We start from the raw sequence: 26,213 nt of genomic DNA, 5'->3' as shown, positions 1-26,213 counted from the left end.
TTTTTCGAGTTCTTCCCAAGTCAAGGTTCGTGGATCAGATAGATGAAAATTGGCACGATCATAGTACGGGCTACCCATATCCCTTCAAATCATTCCGAGTCATGAAGTCGGACATTCCAAGGTTTAAATGTTGCTCATTTGACACATACATGCACTGGCATGCATGCATGCGCCCATGAATCGTTCAAGTATATAGCATTTGAATAAGTTGAACTTGAATTCCAAGTTCTATTGTAGCCGCACGAGAACTTCAAATATTCCAAGTACCTCAGGCTGAGCTTCGAAATGTTTCAAGTTGACATCCACTGTCATCACTAGGATTTGGATGCTATGTATGATGACCGATATGAGTACCAGGTAGTAGGTGGTGGTAGTAGTACTAGTAGGCATAGTTAACCTTGCGTGTCACGGTGGAAAGGGTTGTCGAAGTCGTTTAGCTAGTAGGTGCATTTCCTTTGATTTCAAGTTCGTTTTGAATTTGTCTAATTGATTTTCAATGTACATATAATCATTGGGCCTTACCTTCTGCAACTAGTGTTAAAATAAATTATCATTTGAACTTTTGGAGGATGCTAGTGGGTACATAATACCGTAGGGCCACGTAAGTTAAAGCTTTAAGGTTGAGACTAGATCCCCCAAGCTCCTAAGGGATCCACACCAGAGAACTCCCTGGATCTCTGAAGCTTCTCTACTCGTTTGACAAGAGTTCCAACCGAAATTGGGCCTACAAGCGTGCAAATCGAAATTCCCCATATGACGACAAGATAGATGTCAGAGATTCCCTCATTAGATTCGCTTGAGAATATGCCTTGGCTTTCTGCGAGGGAGGCGATGAGATATCCAACTTCTCCCCGAGCCACCATCGCCAGCCCAAGTAAAGCTGCCGGGTAGAGGGATTTAGGACGAGGAGGGGATGAAATGGCGTTCGGATGACCGGAAGGGGTTTGAGGGTCGCTTCCAGATGCTGAGGGGTTCTGGCGGTCCGAGGACGAGTCATTTTGAGGTTCACTTTGCTTATTTGCGTCTGGGCGTTGCTTTCGCTCAGAATGTGTTGTGGCAACTGGGGATTGGACCGTAGAATGATCGGTGGTTCCCAACGGCTTTTGTTGGACTTGACCACCGCATAGAGAAGTAGTACATCGAAAGAGAATAGAGGGGGAGTGTGTCTTGATTGACGAGATGAGATTGGATATCGGACTCAGGTTTAAGCGCACAAGCCATAATCCAGTGAGCATTTTTCCAATTATCATGAGGATAGCGTAGATGAGTCCCCGCCATACAACTCTGCCCTGGAACATTTCTGTTATTGGAATCGCAAATCCAATAGAGGCCTATGTAAGTTCTGCGTTAGTATTGAACATAAAGAGGAGGGAGGACGAAGCATACGAAGAAGAATGGAATGAGGATTCGGCCAACAGGTTCCTTGTAATACTTTTCGTATACTTTTCTCCCTGTGGTAGTATTATCAATAGCACTAGGATCCGTAGACTCCCGGGTCCTATCCGCTTTGTGCATATCAGCATTATGCGACCGAGTTTGCGATGTGGTCTCTGTTAGTACGCCGGAGCTTGGTTGACGATTACTAGATATCTCTGTATGGGTGGAACTCATATGTCTGACAGACAGTTCGTCAAACCAAGAGATTAACACTCCCGCAAGATACGCAGCAAAGAGGCTTGAGGTCCCAGCGAAAGTGCCGGCAGCAACCATTCCAACGAGAACGGCCGTTTGAAATAGGAAGGCAAATCGAATAGTACCCATGAAATTCGGAAAATGCTCCCTTAGAGCGAAGACTCTCTTCAAAATTGGCTCTAAGCAGAAATTGCATAGAATAAACAGCCCCACAGCAAAACCAACAGAGACGAGTAAGGGCCTTATCACAGTGACTGCAGTAAAAGACGAGGCATCACCACCGAGATTTGAGATTATTTGCACCATGATGAGACCAACGACGTCATCTAACATCGCGGCACTTGTCGTAACAGTGCCGAGGCGAGTATCAATCAGCTTTGTGGTTGATAAAATAGTGAATGTGGTTCCGAGACTGGTAGCGCTCAAAGCTGCACCGGCAGCAAAGGCTTGAAGGGGAGTTGCGGAAATCAGCTTCATAAGGCTGAAAGATAAGCCTATTGGAGCTCCAATTCCTGTCAAGGCCACACTGAGTGAAACCAGAAGGTTTGCTTTCATGGATTTGATAGATGTTGATAGTCCCCCTTTGGATAAGTCAGCACTGTACCCTTTTTTTTATTGAAGTAGTGGAATTACCTTCATATACTAGCATGATTAAGCCGATATAGCCTAGTTGTTGGATAACAGTCTCTGTGTCCCGACTGAGCCATTTTGCTCCAGGCGTACCCCAGAGAATACCAACAAACAATTGACCGACCAAGCCGCAGTATAGAAGCTTATCCAGACAGACATTGATGATATTTAAAATCAACAGAAATCCTGTCTGGTTAAGGAGAGTTGTGATCGTGGGTTCCTCGTACCCGAAAGCTGCATCTAATATATCCGCAGCCATGGCTCTAGCCTATCTTTTGACTCGGTGGGGAGCCGCCGAACCTTTTCTTTTGGGGAGATCGATAAACTCAGGCATTTGAGATCATCGATGTAGTTTCACTGATATTTCCCGGACACTTAAAACATTTGCGTAAAAAATTTCAAAGTTAGAGGTTGGACCCTTGTCCGAGCTCCGGACTATTCAGGTGTCCAGCCTTGCGCGGGTGCTGCCGGCTAAGGTTCTCCAGGGCGACCTCGCCCGGGCGGCGGGACGCGACGTTACGCTGACTAAGCGGCAGAATGACCGCGGGCGCGGTCACCGTCCGCGGGTGGCGCAGATCTCATGCATCATGACGCGGTCTAGCAGAATTCTCAACGTCCATGAGTCGCCACTTCGCAGTGATGTAGATTATATCACGATACAGATCAATGTGCGCATTTCCAGCATGCATAAGTCAATGCTCCTCCAGACTGCCTATGTATAACTTGGATTCAACTGAACTTGAACTATCAGAATAGTAGTGATTTCAGCAGGGTGGAACAATAAACCGTTGTCCGCGCGGCTGCTATTACTAGTAGGACACCAATCAAATGTTCTAGAGTGCTTTCGAAGGATCAACATGGGTTCAACATTGATCTAGGAATTGAATTGAATGATCGTCATCTCAGGCTATACAAGGGTTAGCGGAGTACTACTACGTACCCCCACTATACGGCAATTGTCACGTCCGAGTTAACGATTCCTAGTAATATTTACTACTAGTACCTACTTAGTCTCTAATTATGATGGTCTGAATATTGGAACCTTGGAACTGCGTGTACTCCTTTACTCCGGATCCTACCTAGTAGGTACTAGTCGGCATCCCGATTTAGTACTATGTAGTAACCCCTGAAGCCCTGGAGCCCTTGAGCTCCAGTTTGTGTAACATAACGTATACCGGAGCACATGTATGGGAGTACGGAGTTGCTATTTACATCATTATGTATTTAGACAAAACCAAAATGGACGGAGCATTTGAGCAGGCTGCATTAATCTAGAAGCATGGAGCCTGAGTCACAGATAGTGGACATGAAGCTCAGGGGCTCCCGGAGTTAAGAGGTATGATAATGCGGACTTACTGCGTAGATGCACGGAGTACCCGCGGGATGCCTTATAGAACGCCACAGAAAAAAGAGAGAAAAAAGCAAAGTTTCAGAGCAACGTGTTGCGGAGATTTATCACCATAAAACCATAAAAGATAAAAGAAATTCCCTGAAAATACCTCCGGTGGACTTAATATTAACCCAATCAATGATACTCTAGACACCACAGACCCCACGAGTCAGAACGGGATTCGCAAATAGCCGCGCCGCTTAACTCCGACTGGGAATATTCGGTACTTCGGTGCTCCGCTCCTCCGTAGTGGCCAATTTGAGTGGCTCAGAGGCCTGGGGAAGAAACTTATCATAGATTATGGATCACTATGGAGTAATATAAGAGGGTCGGGTGGACTGATTCCGTGGTAAATAATGAATAAGTCGGTCAATTTGTTCCGTCCCCGACCCCGATGGCAAGTAGAGAGGAAATTTTGAACAGGGATGCAGGCCGGTTAAGTCCATTAGATTTATAATATAGGATGCGTGTCCGCTCTCTTCAACCATTAAGGAGTGTAACAAATTCAATTTTCAAGCTTTACCTACCTGTGGAATCCCCGAGCACTTGAAGTTCAGCCGGCTACTAGTATTATAGTCTACTAGTAGGCAAACCCGTGGACGGACTCGGAATTCATACTCTCTATCTAAGATGGAGAACTTGAAAGACGATGATTCCAACGATTCATCGGTGGAGTTCGAGCCTATTACTCATCGAACACAAACCATAGAAGATGAAAGAGAAATTCAACAGTTGACCCGAATCGCCTCGAGTAAACTTGGCCACACCATCTCGGCCCCAGCAGCTAAAGATGATCCACGACTGGATCCAACAAATCCAGAATTTGATCACTATCGATGGGCTCAATCAATCTTGGGCCAGATGCACGAGGAAGGAATAGAGGTTCCTCGACAAGGAGTGGTCTTCAAAGATCTATCTATCAGTGGTTCTGGCTCCGCACTTCAATATCAAGAAACTTTGACATCAGCTTTGACTGTTCCTTTCCGTGCAGCTACACGAGCCTTGTCAGGACAGTCTTCTCCACCTCGTCGGATTCTCCAGAGCTTCGATGGTCTCCTACAGAGTGGTGAGCTTCTACTTGTGTTGGGACGCCCCGGCAGTGGCTGTACCACATTTCTGAAGACCATCACCGGCCATTTGGGAGGATTGACCATGGACCCAAAGAGCACGATACACTATGAAGGAATTTCCTTTGAAGATATGATCAAATTCCATCGTGGCCAGGTAACCTACAACAAAGAGGTATGTATTTTCTCAATCTGAATAAAAAGAAATGCTGAAAGCAGTAACTGACAGAGTTTAAATAGGTCGATCTCCATTTTCCCCACCTTACAGTCGGCCAGACACTTTCCTTTGCGGCCCATGCTCGAGCCCCGCATAAAAGACTAGATGAAGTGAGCCGATCTGAGTACTGCGAAACCCTTGTTCAGGTCGTCATGTCTGTTTTTGGTCTCTCTCATACCTACAACACCAAGGTAGGAAGCGAATTCGTGCGTGGCGTGAGTGGTGGAGAAAGAAAGCGAGTCAGTATCGCCGAGATGTTCCTAAGTCGCTGTCGTCTCGGTGCCTGGGACAACAGTACTCGTGGGTTGGATGCAGCTTCTGCGTTGAAGTTCATTAGAGCCCAGCGCCTTGCAGCTGATATGGGGAACTCCTGTCACGCTATCGCCGCTTACCAGGCTTCTCAATCCATGTACGATCTGTTCGATAAAATTGTGGTTCTTTATGAGGGACACCAGATCTACTATGGACCTCGGGAGCATGCTGTTGCTTTCTTCGAAACCCAAGGATGGGTTCGACCAGAGCGTCAGGTTTCAGGCGACTTTTTGACTGCTATCACCAACCCTAACGAGCGGACCGCACGCGATGGAATGGAGGGCAAGGTGCCACGTACTGCAAAGGAATTCTCTGAATACTGGAAACAAAGCCCAGAGTACCAAGCCTTGCGCGAGCAAATCATCACCTACGAGAAACAAAATTCCCCAAATGGCGAAGCTGCCAAGCATTTACAGATGAGCCACAAGGAACAGCAGGCAAAGCATACTCGCACTCGCAGCCCTTACCTTCTCTCTATTCCCATGCAAATTCGTCTCTGTACTCAACGAGCATACCAACGAATGCTCAACGATCTTCCAACCGCACTATCTCCTCTGGTCGTTCAGCTAGTCCTGTCACTTATCATCGGCTCGGTCTTCTACAATACCCCGGATACTTCAGCCTACTTCTTTCAAAAGGGCGGAGTGTGTTACTTTGCTGTCCTTATGAATGCCCTTCTCACAATCAACGAAATTCTTCAACTCTACAGCCAACGCCCGATAGTGGAAAAACAGGCTGGTTACGCATTTGTTCACCCCTTTACCGAAGCTCTGGCTAGCATTATCATTGACCTCCCCATCAAAATCGTTCGAATCTCCGTTTTCACTATTGTGCTATACTTTATGGCAAATCTGCGCCGGGAGCCTGGGCCCTTCTTCATCTTCTATCTGTTCCTCATCGTTGTTGTCTTGACCATGTCAGGAATGTTTCGCAGTTTGGGAGCTCTTACCAAGTCTGTCGGACAAGCAATGGCGATGGCCGGTGTTTTGGTTCTTTGCATTGTCGTCTACACTGGGTTCACATTGCCACAGCCTTACATGCACCCCTGGTTTTCCTGGATTCGATGGATTAACCCGGTCTACTACACATTTGAAGCCTTGATCGCCAATGAGTTCCACAACAAGAAGTATGAATGTTCATCGCTTATTCCATCATATGGTATCGGCACAAACTACATATGCTCAGCTGTGGGCTCCATAGCTGGCCAAAACTATGTGGACGGCGATCGGTTCATCAATGACAACTATGAGTACTATTACTCTCATTTGTGGAGGAATTTTGGCATTCTGATTGCCTTCTTGATTTTCTTCAACGGTGTTTACCTGGTAGCAACAGAGTACATCTCTCGTGACTCATCCAAGGCTGAGGCCCTAGTGTTTAGACCAGGACATGCGCCGCAATACCTTCAAGAGAGTCAAGACTCTGAAACTGGAGAAGCCGATCTCACTAAGCTCGAAATCCAAGCGACAAATGACACCATTCGCCTACCTGAACAGACTGACGTTTTCTCGTGGAAGTCACTGAACTACGACATCCCTGTCAAGGAGGGCACTCGGCGACTGCTTGACGACGTGAACGGATGGGTAAAGCCCGGAACTTTGACTGCGCTCATGGGTGTCTCTGGTGCTGGAAAGACCACGCTCCTAGATGTTCTTGCCCAGCGAGTCTCGATTGGAGTCGTCACTGGAGATGTTTTTGTTAATGGAAAATTGCCAGCGGCCAACTTCCCCCGACGAACCGGTTACGTTCAACAACAAGACCTTCATATGAACACTACCACCGTGCGAGAAGCTCTTCGTTTCAGTGCAATTCTTCGACAACCGAGAACAGTCTCCAAGCAAGAAAAGTATGATTACGTGGAACAGGTCATCAAGGTACTGGGTATGGAGGATTTCGCCGAGGCCGTTGTGGGATCTCTAGGAGAAGGACTCAACGTTGAACAGCGCAAACTGCTCAGTATTGGAGTCGAACTTGCTGCAAAGCCAACTCTTCTAATCTTCCTCGATGAACCCACCAGTGGTTTGGATTCACAAAGTTCGTGGACGATCTGTCAATTCTTGCGACGTCTCGCAGACCATGGCCAAGCTGTTCTTGCAACCATTCATCAGCCTAGCGCCACGCTATTCCAAACCTTTGACCATCTTCTTTTCTTGGCCAAGGGAGGCCGAACAGTCTACTTTGGTGAAGTTGGAGATCAATCCACTACCCTTCTGAACTACTTTGAGCAGAACGGAGCCCGACCATGTGAGACCCTCGAGAATCCCGCCGAGTATATTCTTGACATGGTTGCCGGAGATGGCTGCCCCGATGTTGACTGGGTTAAGGCCTGGAAGGAAAGCCCGGAGTGTGTGGCAGTGTTAGATGAGGTCAACCGTCTTCATTCCGCGAAAAGTTCGACAGATGAAGGTTCCATCCACTCTCAAAATGATAGCGATGACGACAATGCCGAATTTGCCATGCCCATATCGACACAACTCTGGGTTGTCCTAGGACGCTGCTTCCAAGGTTACTTCCGCCGACCTGACTACATCTATTCGAAGTTCATTCTTGGTATTGTCTCTGGTCTGTTCATCGGTTTCAGTTTCTATGCTGCGGATAACTCCGAGCAGGGTTTCCAGAATGCCCTGTTCAGTATCTTCTTGCTTTGCACGATTTTCAACACCTTGGCCAATGCGATCATGCCCAATGTGGTGGCACAGCGATCGCTCTATGAGGTTCGTGAGCGACCGTCCAGAACATACTCATGGAAGGTGTTCATCCTTTCCCAAATCCTCGTAGAGGTGCCCTGGCAATTCTGTCTCGGAGTTTGCTCCTGGGCTTCGTTCTACTGGGCAGTCTTCGGCACAGGGCAATCTTCTCAATCCACCGTCATTGTGCTCCTCTTTATCTGTCAATTTTTCATGTACGCAGCGAGTATGGCCCAGTTTGTGGTCTGTGCTATTCCCGAGCCTACCCTTGCTGCTATGATCGCAACTCTCATGTTTGGTCTGTCTTTCCTCTTTAATGGAGTGATGCAACCACCCAGTGATTTGCCGCGCTTCTGGATCTTCATGTACCGCGTGTCTCCATTTACCTACTACATCGGTGGAATCAGCGGTGCCGCTTTACATGGTCGTGAGGTGATCTGTAGCAGCGATGAGCTCAACGTCTTTGATCCTCCAGCCAACCAAACCTGTTATCAGTACATGTCCAAGTATCTTGACACTGCTGGTGGAGCAATCTACAACCCCAACGCTACTTCGAACTGTGAATACTGCAGTATGACATCTGCAGATGATTACCTTGCTGGCAGAGAGATCTACTATGATGATCGCTGGCGGGATTATGGCATCTTCTGGTGCTATTTCGTTTTCAATATCTTTGGTGCGATCGTCTTGTACTATTTGTTCCGAGTGAGAACCTCCAAAGCCAAAGTTGCCCGGGGTTAAGTCGAGTTCCAAGATTCCATGGAACTCATGACTGCCCAGGTGGGCACATGTGATTTTTTTTTCTCTTCAAAAATTCTTCTTCTCTTTTCTGAGGCACTGTCTTTTCCGAGACACTGGCGTTTGAAGTATACCATAGACTCTACTCATTCATGTTCATAATTATCCTGCCATACATAGCAAATATGGGCTTTTTTAATTCTAAATTTATTTTCTCTCGATTCAACTTCCCAACTGTGATACAAGTCAAATTATCCGAGAGCTGCATGTACATATAGCCATGTGCTACGTGCATGTATAGATCACCAGGTGACTCGTGTTCGTATTCAACCACATGGAAAAGCTTGGCACAGTCTAGCCATGCGGGGTTTGGTGAACTGGGGTACAATTTCAACTTCAATCAACTTCATTGGTTCCGAAGGTACATTTGTCCCGGGTCTTACGTTGTCACCTGTCAGCTCCCGTTCAAACGTGGTATAGCTCTAATTTCTGAACTTCCTCTCTTCACCTTCTTTTTCCCCCTCATATTGTGCAACTTGAGCTACTAAGCTACTCCTGGGCTACGATTAGCTGTTCTAGCTACCCATCATGGCTCGAGCTGCCGCCCAGGGTATCCTCCAAGGAGGGAATCCCGCTAAATATGATTCCTCGAACCCTATCGTGATGTTCATTATCCAGGTATCCCTACTGACTCCTTTTTTTCTCTCTTATTCTTCGGCGTTAAAAGAAATCTCCATAGATACTAACATGGCTCGATTTAGGCGGGTATCATCATCATCCTTTGCCGACTCGTCCACTGGCCTCTTTCCAAAATTCGTCAACCCACTGTAATCGCTGAGATTATCGTTGGAATTCTTTTGGGCCCAAGTTGCTTTGGACGAATCCCAAAGTAAGTGTCAATGTGTGCAAAAGTACTTGTGCTCTTTCTACCGTGGGGTCCGAAAACCCGATAACTAAACCCGATCATTTCCTAGATTTACCGAGACTATATTCCCATCAGAAAGTACTCCCGCGCTAAGTGTTGTGGCTAACCTGGGTTTAATTTTATTTTTATTCTTGGTTGGCTTGGAAACAGACTTGCGCTTCCTTATGAGAAATTGGCGCGTGGCATTCAGTGTTTCAGCTCTGGGAATGGTTCTGCCCTTTGGGTTGGGTTGTGCCATTTCCTATGGACTATATAATCAGTTTCAAGATGATCCGGACACTGTTCCGACGTCCTTTGGCACTTTTCTTCTGTTTATTGGTATCGCGATGGCGATCACAGCTTTCCCTGTGCTGTGTCGTATTTTGACCGAGCTGAAACTTCTCGGAACTGATGTTGGTGTCATTGTGCTTTCAGCTGGTGTCGGAAATGATGTGGTGGGATGGATTCTGCTCGCCCTCTGTGTCGCCCTGGTGAATGCTGATAGTGGTATCACTGCGCTATACGTCTTGCTCGTGGCTGCCGGATATGTGCTGTTTCTAATCTTTGTGTTTCGACCTCTGTTCATTCGTTTCCTTAAGTATACTGGCGCTTTGCAGAAAGGTCCAAGTCAGGCCGTTGTGATGACTACCTTGGTTTGTACCCTCGCCTCAGCTTTCTTCACACAGGTCATTGGTATTCATGCCATTTTTGGAGGCTTTGTTCTTGGCTTGATGTGTCCACATGAGGGAGGCTTTGCCATTAAGCTGACGGAGAAAATCGAAGATTTGGTCGCGACCATCTTCCTGCCTCTTTATTTCGCTCTATCTGGACTGAGCACCAATCTGGGACTCCTGGACTCTGGCATCGTCTGGGGTTATGTTGTGGGTATTATTGCCATTGCCTTTATCGCTAAAGTCACTGGAGGCGCTATTGCTTCCCGGTACTGCGGTATGTTGTGGCGCGAAAGTTTTTCAATTGGAGTTTTGATGAGTTGCAAGGGATTGGTAGAGCTGATTGTTCTGGTAAGTTCTAAATCTTCAATTGTCAATCTTCGTCTTGGGGAAAATGGATCACTGATCGGAAATTCCAGAATATTGGTCTCCAAGCCAAGATTCTCAGCACGCGTACATTCACCATGTTTGTTGTCATGGCTCTTGTCACAACATTTATGACTACTCCATTGACCATGTCGCTCTATCCCAGCTGGTATCAGATCAAGGTGGCTCGCTGGCGACGTGGAGAGATTGATTGGAATGAGAATCCGCTCCCACAGGGAGATCGTTCGGATAGTGTTACGGCTGTCAAGGATCAGCTCAAGACTGTGCCTGTGCGGAAACTGCTGGTCTATCTCCGCCTGGATGGCCTGTCTGGACTCTGTACTTTGGCCGCTCTCCTGAGTCCCAACCGAAATGCGACCCTGTCATCTCCTCAGGTGCACCCTTCAAAGATCCCGAAGCCAACTGAGCAGACTTTGGAAGATCTTGCTGCTCAACAGGTTGAAGATGAAAATCTCACTCTTCGTGTCAAAGGAATGCGACTTGTGGAATTGACAGATCGTGACTCTAGTGTTATGAAGGTCTCAGCGGGTGAATACGCGTTCTCAGATCCTGTGATCAACACATTCCACGCTTTTGGCGAATGGCATGATCTGTCGCTTATGGCCGGTGTCTCTGTAGTACCCGAACATTCCTACGCAGACAGTATTGTCAGCACGGCTGTTCAGGACACTTCCGACTTACTTCTACTTCCATGGAGTGAGACCGGAGCACTGGCAGACCGACAGAATGGAGTTGAGCTCGATACAAGCGGCCGATTCGCAAACGGTGAATACGCCGGCTTTGTATCTGAGATCTTGAACCGAGTCTCGGGTAATGTGGGTATCTTGATTGATCATACCGTGGATGATTCAAGCAAACGGCCGGCTTTGCAGCGGTCACCAAGCGATTTCGGTACCCAGGACACTACTTGGACTCGGCCCTCGCCAACAGGTAGTCGCTCCCACCACCTTGTACTCCCCTTCTTCGGTGGCGAGGATGACCGATTTGCTCTTCGTTTCGTCATACAATTGCTTCAAAGCGATCATGTCACCGCAACTATCATTCAGATCGGTTCTTCACGATCCAGCTCGCCTAAAGGCACTGGGTCATCGAGTGATACATCGGACGTAGTCTTCCTCGAAACATTACGTGATTCTATCCCCGCGGAACTTCAAGACCGAGTTGTCTTCCAATCATCACCGGCGCAGGACACCATTAGTGATCCCGCGCAGGTTGCCCTTGCTGCTGTACGGGCGGAACTGATTCACGCTACCAATAAGCCTGGCAGCATTGTGGTAGTTGGTCGCCGCAATGACCCTACTGAATCAATCGTTGAATTAGATCAGGATCAGGTTATCGATACTCGTACTCGCCAGGCACTGGGCGCAGTGGGCTCTGTGATGGTGCAGCCTGAGAATAAGGTGAATGGAAGCATATTGGTTCTTCAGGCTGGTACTAATGTATCTTCGGATAACACTCGTTAATATTTGCTAGTAGTATTTGCTCATGTGTGTAGCTCTGAGATTCCAAACATTGACACATGTGCACTGAGATGTATGTATGTAAATAATGAATCTATCCGATTAAATTGCTAGTGTAGATTGATTAAGTCTATGTATTATCAACTTGGATTTGAACACTATACTTTTTTGAAAGGCACAACTACGACCTTGTACCGTGACGCTGTAGTATTGACATGCGAAATGTAGAGTGAAGGGAAGGATTGAGATAAATGAGAGCATGATGGAAGGAGGTCCGAGGAATATTTACATATAACATTTGAAAAGAAATAGCGCCAGTGATGAATGGCGTTTCAGTTCCCTGTAGATGTATAGGTAGAGGGATGCGATCTCTGCATGAACCAGGGAACGCTGTACTGTTGATGAATGTTTCGGCGAGAGTCGGTATTCGACGGCGATATCTGAGAGGAAGGGAACGATATGATATCCTGAGAGCTGGAGGGCAGCTCATCTTGGTATGATCCTCGAGCGATAGCGACGAGTTTTCCAAGGATTGCGTATTCTAGTTTCAGTTTAATCCCGTAGGTCACAGGCTTGAACATGACCTGCACAGCATAATAGCCGATATATTCGATGGCGACGACGGCCACATCAAGGACAAGAATGACGATGTTTATCGCTAAAAGTTGAAGCAGAATGCCATGTGGTCGGCCTTGTGGACGAAGACGTAGCAATTTCCCCGTCTCCCAGACATAGAGACCGGAGATGATCAATTCCTGGACACAAAACCCGACGAGCTGAATTCGTTCCATGATGTTGTATCCATTTGCGAAGGCACTGGTCGGTTCTGCCACAGTTCCGTAGAGTAACACTGTTGTCGGGATCTGGAGGCAGATCGCATTGATGATGATCATGCCTAGAACTCCCCAGAGGATTTTCGAATTCTGCAGCACTAAGTGTAGACGAGACCAGAGGACCATCGATTGGCCTGTGATCATTGGAATCCAACCCAAGATAATCAAGGTCACGCAAACGTAGGATGAGACGCCGGTTGGGAAGAAGAGGAGAACGTAGCCGAGACAATGGGGGATAATAGCCGCGGACGAAATAAGCAAACTCCAGAAGTAGCATCCACGACGCCGCTTAAATGATGCAAAGCACAGAATAATGACTTCAATGGCATTGTGCCAGGCAATTGCAGCAAAGGCCGCAAAGACATTTGTAAGGACATTGTTTCCTTCGGAGTACTTGCGTACTAGGGCGTCCGCGACATCGGAAGCGCTATCAACCGGCATATCATGAGCGAAGGGTGCGCATGGCTCATGGAATTGGGAAAGACTGGAAACAAGAAGTCTCTTTTTCCCTTGAAGTTCTCCTCCAGCACTCTAAGGGGGTAAAGGGTGCCAAAAAAGAATACCCTTGCGCGGGAGAGGGGAAAGGGTTTTAGTTCACAGATCTGTCGATCTCTCATAAGGTTCCTGCTGGTCGGAGATCTGGACCCTAACACTATTGATGATGTTGCGGTCAGACCATTTTGTATGTGATCGTGCGGGTCTCCCTGCGCTCTATGCTTCTCCGCTACTCCGGGAGGCGAGTGAACAAGAACGAGGGGAAGCGGACGAAGAGTATTGCGGAGTCCCGCACGCAGAATTTGAAATGCTTGACAGCTCAGGGGGTATTGGTTCCATGGATATAGAGACGTTGTCTCCATGGAATCCCCAGCCTATGAGAAACTCGACTTGCGGGGAAGACGATCCAAAATCCACTTTGGATTTCCAAAAATTGCACTCGGTGATGTTTCATGCACTGAGAGGGAAACCCCCCATTGTACCCAGGTGGATCTTCGGGATCGACGAGACAATCTGCTCCAAAGGTGGACATCATTGGATGTAAGGGGTTCAACATTTGAAGTTGGGACGGGAAGAATGTGGATGGTGACTTCCAAATGTTCTGCATTTACTAGTAGTAGAGAACAGTCAAAGTCGAGTTCTCAATGCCTGCTGCACACTACCAGTACACCGAAGTGTGTACTAGGAACTTGTTACAAAATACTATTAGTGCTTTGTAACGTTAAAGTTATATGCAAATTCAAGTTAGAACTTGAAGGTTCAAATCAACGTTTGAATACGAGCACTGGCACTTGAGGGACTTCATCTCGATCCTGATGCACATGTGGGATTAACATTTGAAAGGTTCGATGTTTCATAAAAGTCACAATTATGGATCTGCAGTTCAGACTAATGCACATTGCGTATCAAAATTTGAAGCTGAAAAAAGCTTCACTACAAGAGTATGTGTTGATTGGTGCTTCATATCCTCGGGGCTATAACCCGGATTCCCCGGCTATAATAAGGACCAATTCGTGCCAGTGTCTCCTATTTAGATCTCAAACTTGAACTCAAGTTCTTGAATGCGGGGTTTGAGGTAATTTTAATTATGTTAAAGTTATCATCAAGGTTACATATGGATGTGGCGCGTACTAGTACTCCATACATACTGAAAAGGGGCCAACATTGAACTGGCGTTGCTTCAAGTTAAGATTTGAAGATATACTCATAGTGGCGGGTTCAAGTTGATGATAACATGGTCAGTGACTCGGAAACATGGATTTCAAATATTCAACTTGAAGTTTATCAATTGACTCGTGATACCTTTCCTAGTAATATGAGCACTTTCATACTAGTAGTCCAACTTGAAGTAGGACTCTTGAGTAGTCAACTGGTGGTTTGAGAGGTCACGGGATTGGCGGTGGTCTCAGGTGCCAAATATATATTCCATTTCAACTTGAAGTTCTACTTCAACGTCAACTTACCACTTGTCACGGTGGAAGAATTTGAAGACTCCATATAAACAATCCAGTCGCCTATATCCCGTTCAATCTCATCCAAACCCCCAAAACCTGAACTTGATCCTGCAAGGACTTTCAACCAAAGCAGCCATGGAAATAGGCCATGGCCAGAACTGGAACACCCGTACGATCCCAGATCGGGTGACGTCAGGAACCTCGATCTACCCTCGATCCATGACATCCTTGGACTCGGACACATTCCCAGAGCTCAAAAGCCTGGCACGCGTCCCTTTCACAACAAAAACATCGAGGGTAATGCGATTGCGACCGGAACATTTGCTTCAATCCTCGTCTGTATTCCCTTGCCGTCCCTTTATTCCCACCCGATTCTTTATTCACAGAGTCTCAATGGCACCAAAGCGAAAAGCACCTAAACAGGAGAGCTCAGAGCCGGAGGCAGATCACGATGCCGGAGCAGCCCAACACTCACGAAAGAAAGAGCGCCGGCTCGATCTCAATTCGCCGCATCCCAATGCCCAGCAAACCGAAGATTTCGGTATTGTCCTATGCGAATTCTACCCTCCCGAAATGAGCAACGAGCGTTGTCAGGCATACAACGATGGGACCCTCGAACGACCCATTCAAAGTTTGGAGAAAGCATGCCAAGAGACAACCGATCGAGTGCGCGACGTGTCTGCAGGTCAAGCGGTTGTCCACTGGTTCAAGAGTGACTTGCGTCTTCAGGATAATCGGGCCCTCCATATGGCCTACGAAATTGCCAAGGAGAACCAGGTACCTCTGATTTGCCTGTATATCTTGTCGCCAGAAGACTTGACCGCTCATATTGCAAGCCCTGCCCGCGTCGATTTAACGCTGCGCACTTTGCGACAGCTTCAGCGCGACCTCGCCGAATTGGACATACCCCTTTACATGGAGACCCAAGAGAAACGCAAGGATATACCGGGTCGCATTGTGGAGTTAATGCAACAGTGGGGTGCTAACCACCTCTGTGCCAATATCGAGTACGAAGTGGATGAGCTGCGTCGCGACGCGAAACTTGTTCGCCTGTGTGCTGAGAAAAATATCGACTTTGCACCCTCTCATGACACTTGTGTCATACCGCCCGGTGCCTTGAGTACTCAGCAGGGTAGACAGTACGCCGTTTACACCCCTTGGTATCGCTCTTGGCTTGCCTTTCTCAAGGAAAACCCCGATTACTTGGAGCTATCGGAGAAACCTGGCCCGAACCCTGGGGATGCTCGACAAACACTATCGGAGCTCTTTGATTGTCAACTGCCGGCTACTCCTGAAAACAAGAAGCTCACTGACCAAGAAAAGAAGCGGTTTGAGGAGCTATATCCTGCTGGTGAGCATGAAGCGCTCCGTCGTCTCGATACTTTCTTGGAAAAGAAAGCTCGCGAATACAATGACAAGCGAAGTATCGTGTCCGGCGAGCACACCTCGGCTCTCAGCCCTTATTTTGCATCTGGGGCACTCAGTGCTCGAACTGCGGTAGTGACAGCCAAGCGTGCGAACAAGAATCATCTCGATCGATATGACGACGGATTCATTACCTGGATCAGCGAGGTTGCGTGGCGTGACTTTTACAAACATGTACTGGCACATTGGCCCTTCATTTGGTGAGAGCGCCCGTCCTCTTTAGCTTAGTGATGCGTTGAAGCTAACGAAGAGTAATCCTAGTATGAACAAGTGTTTCAAACCGGAGAGCACTAATATCGAATGGGAGTACGATGCTGATCAATTTCAAGCGTGGTGTGAGGGTAAGACCGGGTTTCCCATAGTGGATGCTGCGATGCGCCAGATGCGGCACTCTGCATGGATGCACAACCGAACCAGAATGGTGGTTTCGTCTTTTCTGTCTAAGGATCTCTTGATTGACTGGCGAAGAGGAGAGCGATATTTCATGGAGAATCTGATCGATGGAGATTTTGCGTCGAATCATGGAGGTTGGGGATTTGGTTCTAGCACTGGAGTTGATCCACAGCCATATTTCCGAATCTTCAACCCCTTGCGACAGAGCGAGCGATTTGACCCTGACGGCGACTACATTCGGAAATGGATCCCTGAGCTACGAGATGTACAGGGCAAAGCGATCCATGAACCCTATGAACGCGGTGCCGGACCCATTGCTGAGAAGAATGGTTACCCTCGACCGATGGTAGACCATTCAGCCAGTCGTGAGCGTGCATTGGCAAAATACAAAAGTGCCTTCCAGAAGTAAGCGGTCCGACCGTCCAGATGTCCAGATGTCAGAACGGATTGATGTAATCGTAATGTTTTTAATATATTCAATAACATCAAAATTACCCTCGGTTGGAGTTGCCAATGTGTAGCTCAAGGCTATTCCTAGTACTAGTATTTGCATGAAGTTACGGTGTGCAGTCTTTGTATAATCAACTTGAATTCCAGAATAATAACTTCAAGCTCTACGTTAAATAGTTCTTATATATAGACTATATCGTATCATCTGAATATAATAAATACTATGCAAGGATAACAATCAATAGCAATGATAGATGAACATGCACCCCAAATACCCCAGTAATCATATCTCCTCTCCGATTGGTGGTCTCATCTAAGACATTCTCTCTCCACAATTTCCCCGCAGCCAAATTGTTAAAATGAGTGAGAGAGAGAGACTTGTTACTTTCGTGTACTTTCATACCTTCTCTTTAATGACTTATAATTATTCCCATGGAATCCCAACCAGGGGATTTACAGTCAGGTCCCGTTGACCTTCCAAATGGAAAGCGACGATGGCGTCGAAATCGCGTGGCTTGCGATTCGTGCCATACTCGCCGAGTCCGATGCGACCGGGCGTTCCCCTGTTCACGATGCCTACGCAGTGATACGCACTGTGAGTTCACTCGCGAAAGAAGGAAACGAGGACGAATCGCGCGTGTCAAAGGAGGAACTATTCCAACTACAGAGACTTCTACCTCAAACTATACTAGAAGGGAATCCAGTGGAGATCCGAAACTTCCTCCACGGTCGGTCTCACCACCGCGACCGAGTTCTTCTGATTCAGCCTCTCACCAACCCTCGCCCGCGACTAATGACTTGAGTCTTTCTGCGCCCAGTGTCGGGGATGGCCCTCGTGCCTCCAGATCGGCTGCCGATGGAAATAATCCGACGGAGGAATGGCTGTCGGCGGCGCAATTATCGCCAGATTCATATGAAATGCTTGGAGGGATAAACGGAATGAATGGAGGAGATGGCCCTTTACCTCGATTGATGGATATATGGAATCCAGTGGACCTGACGGGCCACCACCCTCCACGACCTCCGCAAGTTCAATCCATGCCAGCGCCAAATCTACCTGGTCCACCTCATACTCCTGCGCCACGATCCACGCTGAAGTACCCTGTGTTGGAACCGATCATGCCATTCTTGGAGTCTAATCTTCCCCGTCGTTTGGTATGCGACCTGCTGGAGCTTTATTTCACAAGCGCTTTCTCGACTCACATGCATCCAGTGTGCCACCATATTCATTGTTATGTCTTGCGAAAGGCTTCATTTTTGAGTCCCGATCATCCTCGACCGAGTAGCCCGGCCTTGCTGGCGAGTATGCTTTGGGTTGCTGCTGTCGATGACCGAGCTTTCTCCTTGTCTATTTCCCCGCTGCAACGCCGCAAGATATGCCAATTTCTTTGCGCATTGACCATGCGACTGCTTCGACCGCTGATTCATGTCTCATTCAAGGACCAAGAACAGTCAGAGAATTCCCATGGATCTCAGGATTTTGCTTCAGCTTCCACCCACCGTCCGTTTGAAGGAGCGGGCGATGACAAGGGACTGATCGGTCCAGCTGGCTCGCTCGATGACGTGATAACATACATTCATGTCGCCTCCATTATTTCTTCTAGTGAGCAAAAGGCTGCTAGTATGAGATGGTACGTACTATTTCTATTCACTTCTCACAATCTCTCAATTATTGGGGTTTGAGTTATCTAATATGACTGTAGGTGGCATGCGGCTTTTACACTGGCCCGAGAGCTGAAGCTCAATCAAGAGATTGAAATCGCCTCCAATGTAGAAGGGCAGAGCGCTGGATCAAGCCCTTCGTTTGACTATCCTCTGGCAGGCTGGGCAAGCTCCCCAGGTGGCCCCGTCTTTGATTATTCAAACCCTTCACGCCCTAGCTTGAATTGTGTCTGCGAGGAGAAGAATACTAATCCTCATAACAACTTCATCGTTACTGAAGAGTACCGCGAAGAACGACGACGCACCTGGTGGCTTCTATACATCATGGACCGTCACCTGGCACTGTGCTACAATCGACCACTTGCCCTGCTTGATGCTGAAAGTGAAGATTTACTATTGCCATTAGATGAGGGCGCATGGCAAAGTGGGAATATCCACACCAACAGCCCGCGCTCTGATGGACCGCAATGTATCCGATCCGGTGATCGTAACAAACGTCGGGTTTTTCCAAACTTTATCTGTCACGACCATTCCATTCTTGGATTTTTCCTCCCCCTGATGACCATTACTGGTGAGCTGATTGATCTAAATCAAGCGCGCAATCACCCCACGCTTGGCTTACGCCTACAAGGAAAAGAAGCATGGGAGGTCCATGTTGCGGAGGTCTTGCGACAACTCGAGATTTACAAAGCGAGCCTCACGACATTCGCCGCAGCAACGGCCGCTGACCCCGACTCCTCTCTCTCCACTGCATGTGGGTTTGGCTCCAAAGCCGACCCGCCCGTGGATGCACAACTATCACAAGCTTACTCGTGGCATACGCAAACCGTGATCGCCTATGCATCCTACCTTGTTCATGTTCTCCACATTTTACTCGTCGGGAAGTGGGACCCTGTGTCCCTGATCGAGGATAAGGATTTCTGGACATCCTCTCCAGCATTTGCATCTACGATCTCGCACGCTCTGGAAGCTGCAGATTCGGTGCAGCAGATCTTAAGGTTCGACGCGGATATCAGTTTTATGCCGTATTTCTTTGGCATTCAGTTGCTTCAGGGCAGTTTTCTATTACTTCTTATCGTCGAAAGGTTACAGAAGGAGGCTGGCGAAGGAATTCTCAACGCATGCGAAACAATGATTCGGGCCACTGAATCATGTGTCGTCACTCTCAACACGGAATATCAACGGAGTTTTCGACAGGTCATGCGCAGTGCGGTTGCACAGGCTCGTGGTCGACCTGTCAACCCCAGTGAGATCCGACATCGCCGCAAGGCTGTTTTGGCTCTGTACAGATGGACTCGTAAAGGGACCGGACTGGCATTGTGAGGTTTTTTTTTCAGGGCTACCGCTTTCTGCGTATGGCTTGTTTTGGGGTATCTAGGTGTTTGGGAGGTACATTTTCAACCTTTTGAGTATGGCGTATTGGCATTGTACCTAGTACTATCCTGCAATATGGGAATCCCTGGAGTTTGATCTATTCAAAATAATGTGATGTATTCCAAGGAATATAATCATCTGAACATTGTCAAAATACGGTGTATAGAGTACATTGCATGAGCTCGGAATATCCGATAATGGTTAGGATCTAATCAATTTCACTCTTGTCCACGCTTGCGTATACACATGTGCATGAACTGTTATCATTCTTATTGAAAAGCACGTCATTAAGACGAGGCTCCACCTGGAAAGAGCTTCAAGTTTGAGATCCACTTGATATTCTCCATCACATATCAATCTTATCATTCATCCACGTCCACTACCGACACAGAGGTTACAATTATCCTTGGTGCAACTTGACACAGGGTCTGTACTTCTTTCCCAATTTTGATAATGATTTCTATATAAAATTTGAATAATATAATAATCATAGGATGATAGGAATATGATGGTGGATACTCTCCGCCATTGTGAGCAAAGATGGCATCATCACCATCTCCACATGGGGGGGATCCACCTCGTGCTTTGCCGTTATGGAGTCTCCGCATAAGAGTCCAGATTAATTCGAAATCATCGTCACTGATAACGGTACTTACTCGGCTATCGTGATGGATTTTATTTTATTCTATTTTTAATTTCATTTTGGTTTTCTTTCTTCTCATTTTCCCCCCATTGATGTGGTCTTCATACCCTATACCAAGATGAAGCTATTCACTACAATTGCCAGTCTTGTCGCGGCAGCCGAGGGCGCTGCTCTTGGACATGGCATCGATGTGCAAAATGTACTTCAGTCAGTGCTCAGCATAGCAGAATCGCATCAATCAACAAAACCACCAAATTTCCTCTTTGTGATCACTGATGACCAGGATCTTCAACTGGACTCAATCTCATACACACCGCACATCTTGAAGCATATGCGGGATAAGGGAACCTTTTTCCAAAATCATTTCGTCACGACTGCGCTTTGTTGTCCATCTCGAGTTAGCCTATGGACTGGCCGTCAAGCACATAATACTAATGTTACAGATGTCAGTCCACCACACGGTAAGTGGCCCCTGCGACCGAAAGCCAAAAAAAATACGACTAATCAAGCAAAAGGCGGATATCCCAAATTCGTGGACCGTGGATTCAATGATAACTTCCTGCCGGTCTGGTTGCAAGAAGCCGGCTACGATACATACTATACAGGGAAAATGTTCAACTCTCATACAGTCGATAACTACCATAGCCCTCACATTAATGGGTTCAACGGCTCCGATTTCCTCCTCGATCCCTTTACCTACTCCTACCTAAACTCTACCTATCAACGAAATCATGACCCGCCAGTGAGCTACGAAGGGCAACATACAATTGAAGTTATAACGAAAAAGGCACTGGGATTCTTAGAGGACGCGCTGGAAGGGGATCGACCTTTCTTTGTCACAGTGGCACCTATTGCACCCCACTCAAATGTCGATCCAATGGTGCTCAACCATGACAAGAGTGATCACACGGGGATTTCAATGTCAGCGCCCATTCCATTGGAGAGGCATAAGCATCTATTCCAGGATGTGAAAGTGCCTCGTACCGAAAACTTCAACCCGAATGAGGTCAGTAACGAGTCAATTCGACTTGGGTGTCAAGAATACATATTAACAAAATGGATAGCCCAGTGGTGTCAGTTGGATACAGGGATTAGAACAGCAGAACCAAACCGTCGTCGACTATGGTGATTTCTTCTATCGCTCCCGTTTACAAGCTCTTCAGGGCGTGGATGAACTTGTCGATTCTCTTGTTACACGTTTGGAAGAGAGTGATAAGCTGGACAACACATATATTATCTACACATCCGATAATGGATTCCACATCGGACAGCACCGTCTGCCACCAGGAAAGACCTGTGGCTTCGAGGAGGATATTCGAGTCCCGCTCTTTGTTCGTGGCCCAGGCGTGCCTGAGGGGCATGTGCAAGATGCCGTGACAACCCACATCGATCTTGCGCCGACCATCTTCCAACTTGCGGGCATCCCTCACCGTTCTGATTTTGACGGTACTGCGATCCCAGTGACGCCCAATTTTGCTGGACCACGACATGAACATGTCACCGTGGAATTCTGGGGTTCTTCGGTATTTGAAGGAGATTACGGTCATGTTGGTAAGACTAACCCACCTGGGCAGCCAGTCTCCCACTAAACATGGAAATTGAGGCTAACTTAAGGGATTACTAGGCATTGGTGGCTCTACTTTCATGCCAAACAACACCTACAAATCCGTTCGTCTGTTGGGTCCGGGTTACAACCTCTACTATTCCGTCTGGTGTACTAATGAGCATGAGCTCTACGATCTTTCTGTAAGTTTTCCAAAAATCCCTAACTATTTAGCTCGGGCTAATAGATTCAACAAGACGGATCCGTATCAATTGCACAATCTCTACCCAAGTAGTCTTCGCAACGATGGGATCGAGCCTCAACTTTTGGGACGTGGCATCTCGCACACTATCCGACGACTTGATGCCCTTTTGCTCGTTCTTAAATCCTGCAAGGGATTTACTTGCATCGAGCCTTGGGAGAGCGTTCAGCCGGGACAGTCCATTAGTACCTTACGTGAAGCCTTGGACGAACGGTACGATCTGGCGTATAGCCAGCAGCCTGAAGTCTCATTCAACTGGTGTGACACTGGCTATGTCATAGCAGCTGAGGGTGCACAGGAACCGTTAACCACGAGGTATGGTGCTCCCTGGCACATCTGGGTGTAACATTCTTAAGATCTTAATTTCAAGTTCAACTTATATACCCCATATGACAAGATCAGTTTAGTAGATAGCATTGGAAGTGGAATAGATTCTACAATTCGCTATTTAGAAATTATTTGAAGTAGTAATTAAAATTGAGACCGATAATTCTAATGGAATTCACGCGAGAAAACCACAGGTAAGAGAGATGAGGAACGTGAAGGAAGCCCTTTCATACTACTTCATACTACCATGCATAATCCGCACAACCGAACCATCAGGATCAATCATACCATGTGCACTGAGCCTGAAATTAAAAAAAGACTACAGAATAAAATAATTAAAATCTGCCGGTATATGCCCTCGGCAGAGATAATGACCACACAGAAATTCCCTATAGCCCAAACTGACAGTGGGTCCGTTGTTCCGCAGCTCGTCAAGGGCGCCATGATTGCGCCATACCTCCACGTCTTGTCGCGACAGTCAACGGGGCCACAGTGACAGGCTTTGACAAGATCTAGAAGCCAATTACTTTGGAATGAGGGAGCTACGCAATCCCCGATAAGCGATCGGAAAAAAAAGTGTTTGTTATAAAGGGAGCTGCCCATCCAGGTGAAAAGAGAAATCATGAAGTGATCCAGACCTTTCATACCCTTCAATTCCTCCCCTTTTCACTGAGATACATTTTTAAGACTTTTGTTTGGAGTCTTGTGCACTTCATCATGACAAGGTTATCCCTGGACCAGATGTCTGATCAGGATACCATTCCTGAAAAGATAGCAGTCAATGAAAAGATCATTGATTCTCCTCCCAGCGAGGTAGAACATGGTATCATCAAAGACTGGGACAATGAAGAAGCCAGTATCCGACGCAAGTATGTTATACTCAGCTTGTTGATCTCAACAATGATGAAGATTGGGAACAATGACCACTAACAGTCGAATGAATAGAATCGATTTCATCCTAATTCCAACCCTTGCACTCGCTTTCTTCGCCCTGCAGCTCGACCGAGGCAATATCAGCGCCGTACTCACATCAACCATCACCAAGGATCTCGGTATCACCACTGATCAAGTCAATGTCGGTACCCAGCTGCTGTCGGCTGGTATCGTGCTCGCAGAAATCCCTTCAAATATAATCCTGCAACGCATTGGACCGCGTGTCTGGCTTTCAGGACAATTGTTCGCATGGGGTCTGGTGGCTACCTTCCAGGCCTTTGTGCAGTCCTACCCCGCATACTTGGTGACTCGCATCCTGCTCGGTCTCTGTGAAGGCGGTTTCATTCCTGGTACTTAACATCTCCTTCATATCATTAGCCCCGTATTTCCATCATACTAACAATATTTGTCTTCCTCATAGGTGCTCTGTATTACCTTTCGACTTGGTATAAGAAAGAGGAGACCAGCATGCGCACAAGTTTCTTCTTCTATGGTCAGATGTTTGCTTCCGCTACGTCAAGCTTGATCTCTGCTGGAGTGCTTAAGTTGGATGGAACTTGCGGAATGGCGGGTTGGAGATGGATCTTCCTCAGTGAGTCAGACTAGCTCTGTCAGAATCAAGTCCAAAGGCTAATCTCAACCCCAGTCGAGGGTCTGATCACCTTGTTCATTGGAATTGTGTTCACACTCCTAGTACCGCCCAAAGCGGGCGATGGCCGACCACTTATTTCCATGGGCCGCTGGAGTTATTTCACCGAGCGCGAATCTCAAATCATTGTCAACCGAGTTTTGTTGGATGATCCACGCAAGGCTCGTGGTCAGATTCAGATCTCTCGATCGGATATCTGGAAGACTGTCAAGCAGCCCCGTATTTGGCAGCATGTCATGCTGACTCTCGTCTCCATGTCCGGCTTCCAGGGCTTGACTCAATACAGCCCGTCTATGATCAAGTCGATTGGGTTCAGTGCTGTTAAAGCCAACGCCTTAGCCTCTGTCGGTGTTTATTGTGGTATTGTGTGGTTGACTATTCTGGCCTTCTGCTCGTAAGTCCATCGAAAATCTAGGTTGAAAACTTGTTCAGTAACTAATCACTGGGAAATAGGGATCGAACTGGTCACCGTGGTCCATTCGTCATGCTCGCACTCACCTGGAATTTGATTTCCTATGTTTGCCTGCGGACTGATTCATACGACTCTCCCAAATGGCACCGATATGGAGTGATCACCATCGCCAACGTCTCTTATTGCAGCATGCAGTATGTATTTCTCACTCCGAATTGGTTGGAAGCGGAACTGACTTTTCATCTCAGTATTCTTAATGTCGGATGGCTGTCCTTATATTGCAAAACTCCTCAGGAACGAAGTGTTTCCATGGCGTAAGTTCACCATGCCCCCTTTGATCTGTATAAAATGCTAATATGTTATCAGGCTGGTTGTTATGGCTGCGAACTGTGCTGGTATTTCAGGTTCCCAGATCTTCCGTACTGCAGACGCTCCCAAATATGTGAAGGGTTTAACGGCAATTTGTGCTCTGGCTGGAGTGGCATGGGCGCAAGGAGCATTCCTCTCGGTGCAGTACTACTTTCAGCGCAGAAAGGCCGCTAGCACAGATGACAAGGAGTCTCAACCGAGCAGTCTGAGCAACTTATGATACACTTAGAGTATATTGTTTCAAGTTCTGAGAGAGGGATTTAATGATTAATGATAATTTCAAATTCTTTTTACCGATCGCCATGGGTACTCGCACTCTTTTCTCCGTATGCCTTAAATTAAACTAACCGTGTAGATGAAGATTTCAGCCTTAAAGTATGTTCTATTCAAGCCTTCACTTCAATCGAGGTAAAATAGCCGTGAAAAGTCTGAGCCCTCCAGGGCTGCCCAGGTGGATGTGAATTCTTCCGGTCATCCTCGGTTGAAATCTACTAGCATTTATAGTGTACTTTCAAGTGCTACATAACATTTGAATCTCCAGGTTCTCGGGAACTTGAATTCCTGTACCTTGCGTGAAGAAAACCTGGTCTCCATGTGGTCTGCTGCAAGATCATTCAACATTATAAGCCAAATCCGGGGAATCTTCCTGCACAAGTGCATAAATCAAGTCAATTTTCTCTTACTCCTGCGGGGCTACTCGGTTAATAGAGAATGTAGACCTGGTTACCGAGCATAGTGGAATTGACCGATTGGTCCATCATAAGACTCGGTCCGATCCGCCTAATATAATGTAATATAATCTGGGGAAAAGAACTCGGTTAATATACATCACATGTGCATGTGGTGCAACGTTATCAAAGCGTGCCTTACATGAATTGACCCGTTAGGTTGAGC

General features: G+C 47.1%; 8 protein-coding genes across 8 annotated transcripts; 6 read left to right on the top strand and 2 right to left on the bottom strand.

The window, feature by feature from the left end:
- Positions 1-626: 626 nt before the first annotated feature.
- N7483_009321 (cation:proton antiporter) lies at positions 627-2,521 on the bottom strand (the record flags this gene model as incomplete). The annotated part of the gene is made up of 3 exons (XM_057092748.1): positions 627-1,331; positions 1,387-2,213; positions 2,266-2,521. The coding sequence occupies 3 exons, from the start codon at positions 2,519-2,521 to the stop codon at positions 627-629; spliced, it is 1,788 nt and encodes a 595-aa protein (XP_056943922.1).
- Positions 2,522-4,282: 1,761 nt separating this feature from the next.
- Positions 4,283-8,676, top strand: N7483_009320 (uncharacterized protein; the record flags this gene model as incomplete). The annotated part of the gene is made up of 2 exons (XM_057092747.1): positions 4,283-4,894; positions 4,960-8,676. 2 exons carry the CDS (start codon positions 4,283-4,285, stop codon positions 8,674-8,676), a joined length of 4,329 nt encoding a protein of 1,442 aa, XP_056943921.1.
- Positions 8,677-9,261: 585 nt separating this feature from the next.
- Positions 9,262-12,098, top strand: N7483_009319 (Kha1p; the record flags this gene model as incomplete). Its single annotated transcript, XM_057092746.1, has 4 exons — positions 9,262-9,351; positions 9,435-9,562; positions 9,648-10,599; positions 10,668-12,098. The coding sequence occupies 4 exons, from the start codon at positions 9,262-9,264 to the stop codon at positions 12,096-12,098; spliced, it is 2,601 nt and encodes an 866-aa protein (XP_056943920.1).
- Positions 12,099-12,427: 329 nt separating this feature from the next.
- On the bottom strand, positions 12,428-13,369 carry N7483_009318 (uncharacterized protein; the record flags this gene model as incomplete). Its single annotated transcript, XM_057092745.1, has 1 exon — positions 12,428-13,369. The coding sequence occupies one exon, from the start codon at positions 13,367-13,369 to the stop codon at positions 12,428-12,430; it is 942 nt and encodes a 313-aa protein (XP_056943919.1).
- A 1,643-nt stretch (positions 13,370-15,012) lies between these two features.
- Positions 15,013-17,104, top strand: N7483_009317 (deoxyribodipyrimidine photo-lyase PHR1; the record flags this gene model as incomplete). Its single annotated transcript, XM_057092744.1, has 2 exons — positions 15,013-16,502; positions 16,564-17,104. The coding sequence occupies 2 exons, from the start codon at positions 15,013-15,015 to the stop codon at positions 17,102-17,104; spliced, it is 2,031 nt and encodes a 676-aa protein (XP_056943918.1).
- Positions 17,105-17,626: 522 nt separating this feature from the next.
- Positions 17,627-20,130, top strand: N7483_009316 (fungal specific transcription factor domain-containing protein; the record flags this gene model as incomplete). Its single annotated transcript, XM_057092743.1, has 3 exons — positions 17,627-17,740; positions 17,815-18,776; positions 18,849-20,130. 3 exons carry the CDS (start codon positions 17,627-17,629, stop codon positions 20,128-20,130), a joined length of 2,358 nt encoding a protein of 785 aa, XP_056943917.1.
- An 812-nt stretch (positions 20,131-20,942) lies between these two features.
- N7483_009315 (sulfatase family protein) lies at positions 20,943-22,975 on the top strand (the record flags this gene model as incomplete). The annotated part of the gene is made up of 5 exons (XM_057092742.1): positions 20,943-21,285; positions 21,340-21,830; positions 21,889-22,375; positions 22,449-22,570; positions 22,625-22,975. 5 exons carry the CDS (start codon positions 20,943-20,945, stop codon positions 22,973-22,975), a joined length of 1,794 nt encoding a protein of 597 aa, XP_056943916.1.
- Positions 22,976-23,673: 698 nt separating this feature from the next.
- Positions 23,674-25,539, top strand: N7483_009314 (uncharacterized protein; the record flags this gene model as incomplete). Its single annotated transcript, XM_057092741.1, has 7 exons — positions 23,674-23,825; positions 23,902-24,239; positions 24,311-24,481; positions 24,536-24,932; positions 24,992-25,144; positions 25,199-25,264; positions 25,317-25,539. The coding sequence occupies 7 exons, from the start codon at positions 23,674-23,676 to the stop codon at positions 25,537-25,539; spliced, it is 1,500 nt and encodes a 499-aa protein (XP_056943915.1).
- Positions 25,540-26,213: the final 674 nt, after the last annotated feature.

Source organism: Penicillium malachiteum (assembly GCF_028827825.1).
Source record: "Penicillium malachiteum strain IBT 17515 chromosome Unknown utg000004l:1.0-4883003.0:1.0-4884900.0, whole genome shotgun sequence".
Classification (NCBI taxonomy): Eukaryota; Fungi; Ascomycota; class Eurotiomycetes; order Eurotiales; family Aspergillaceae; genus Penicillium; species Penicillium malachiteum.
The sequence above is the reverse complement of the archived record's forward strand: the minus strand, read 5'-3'. Positions and strand labels throughout refer to the sequence as shown.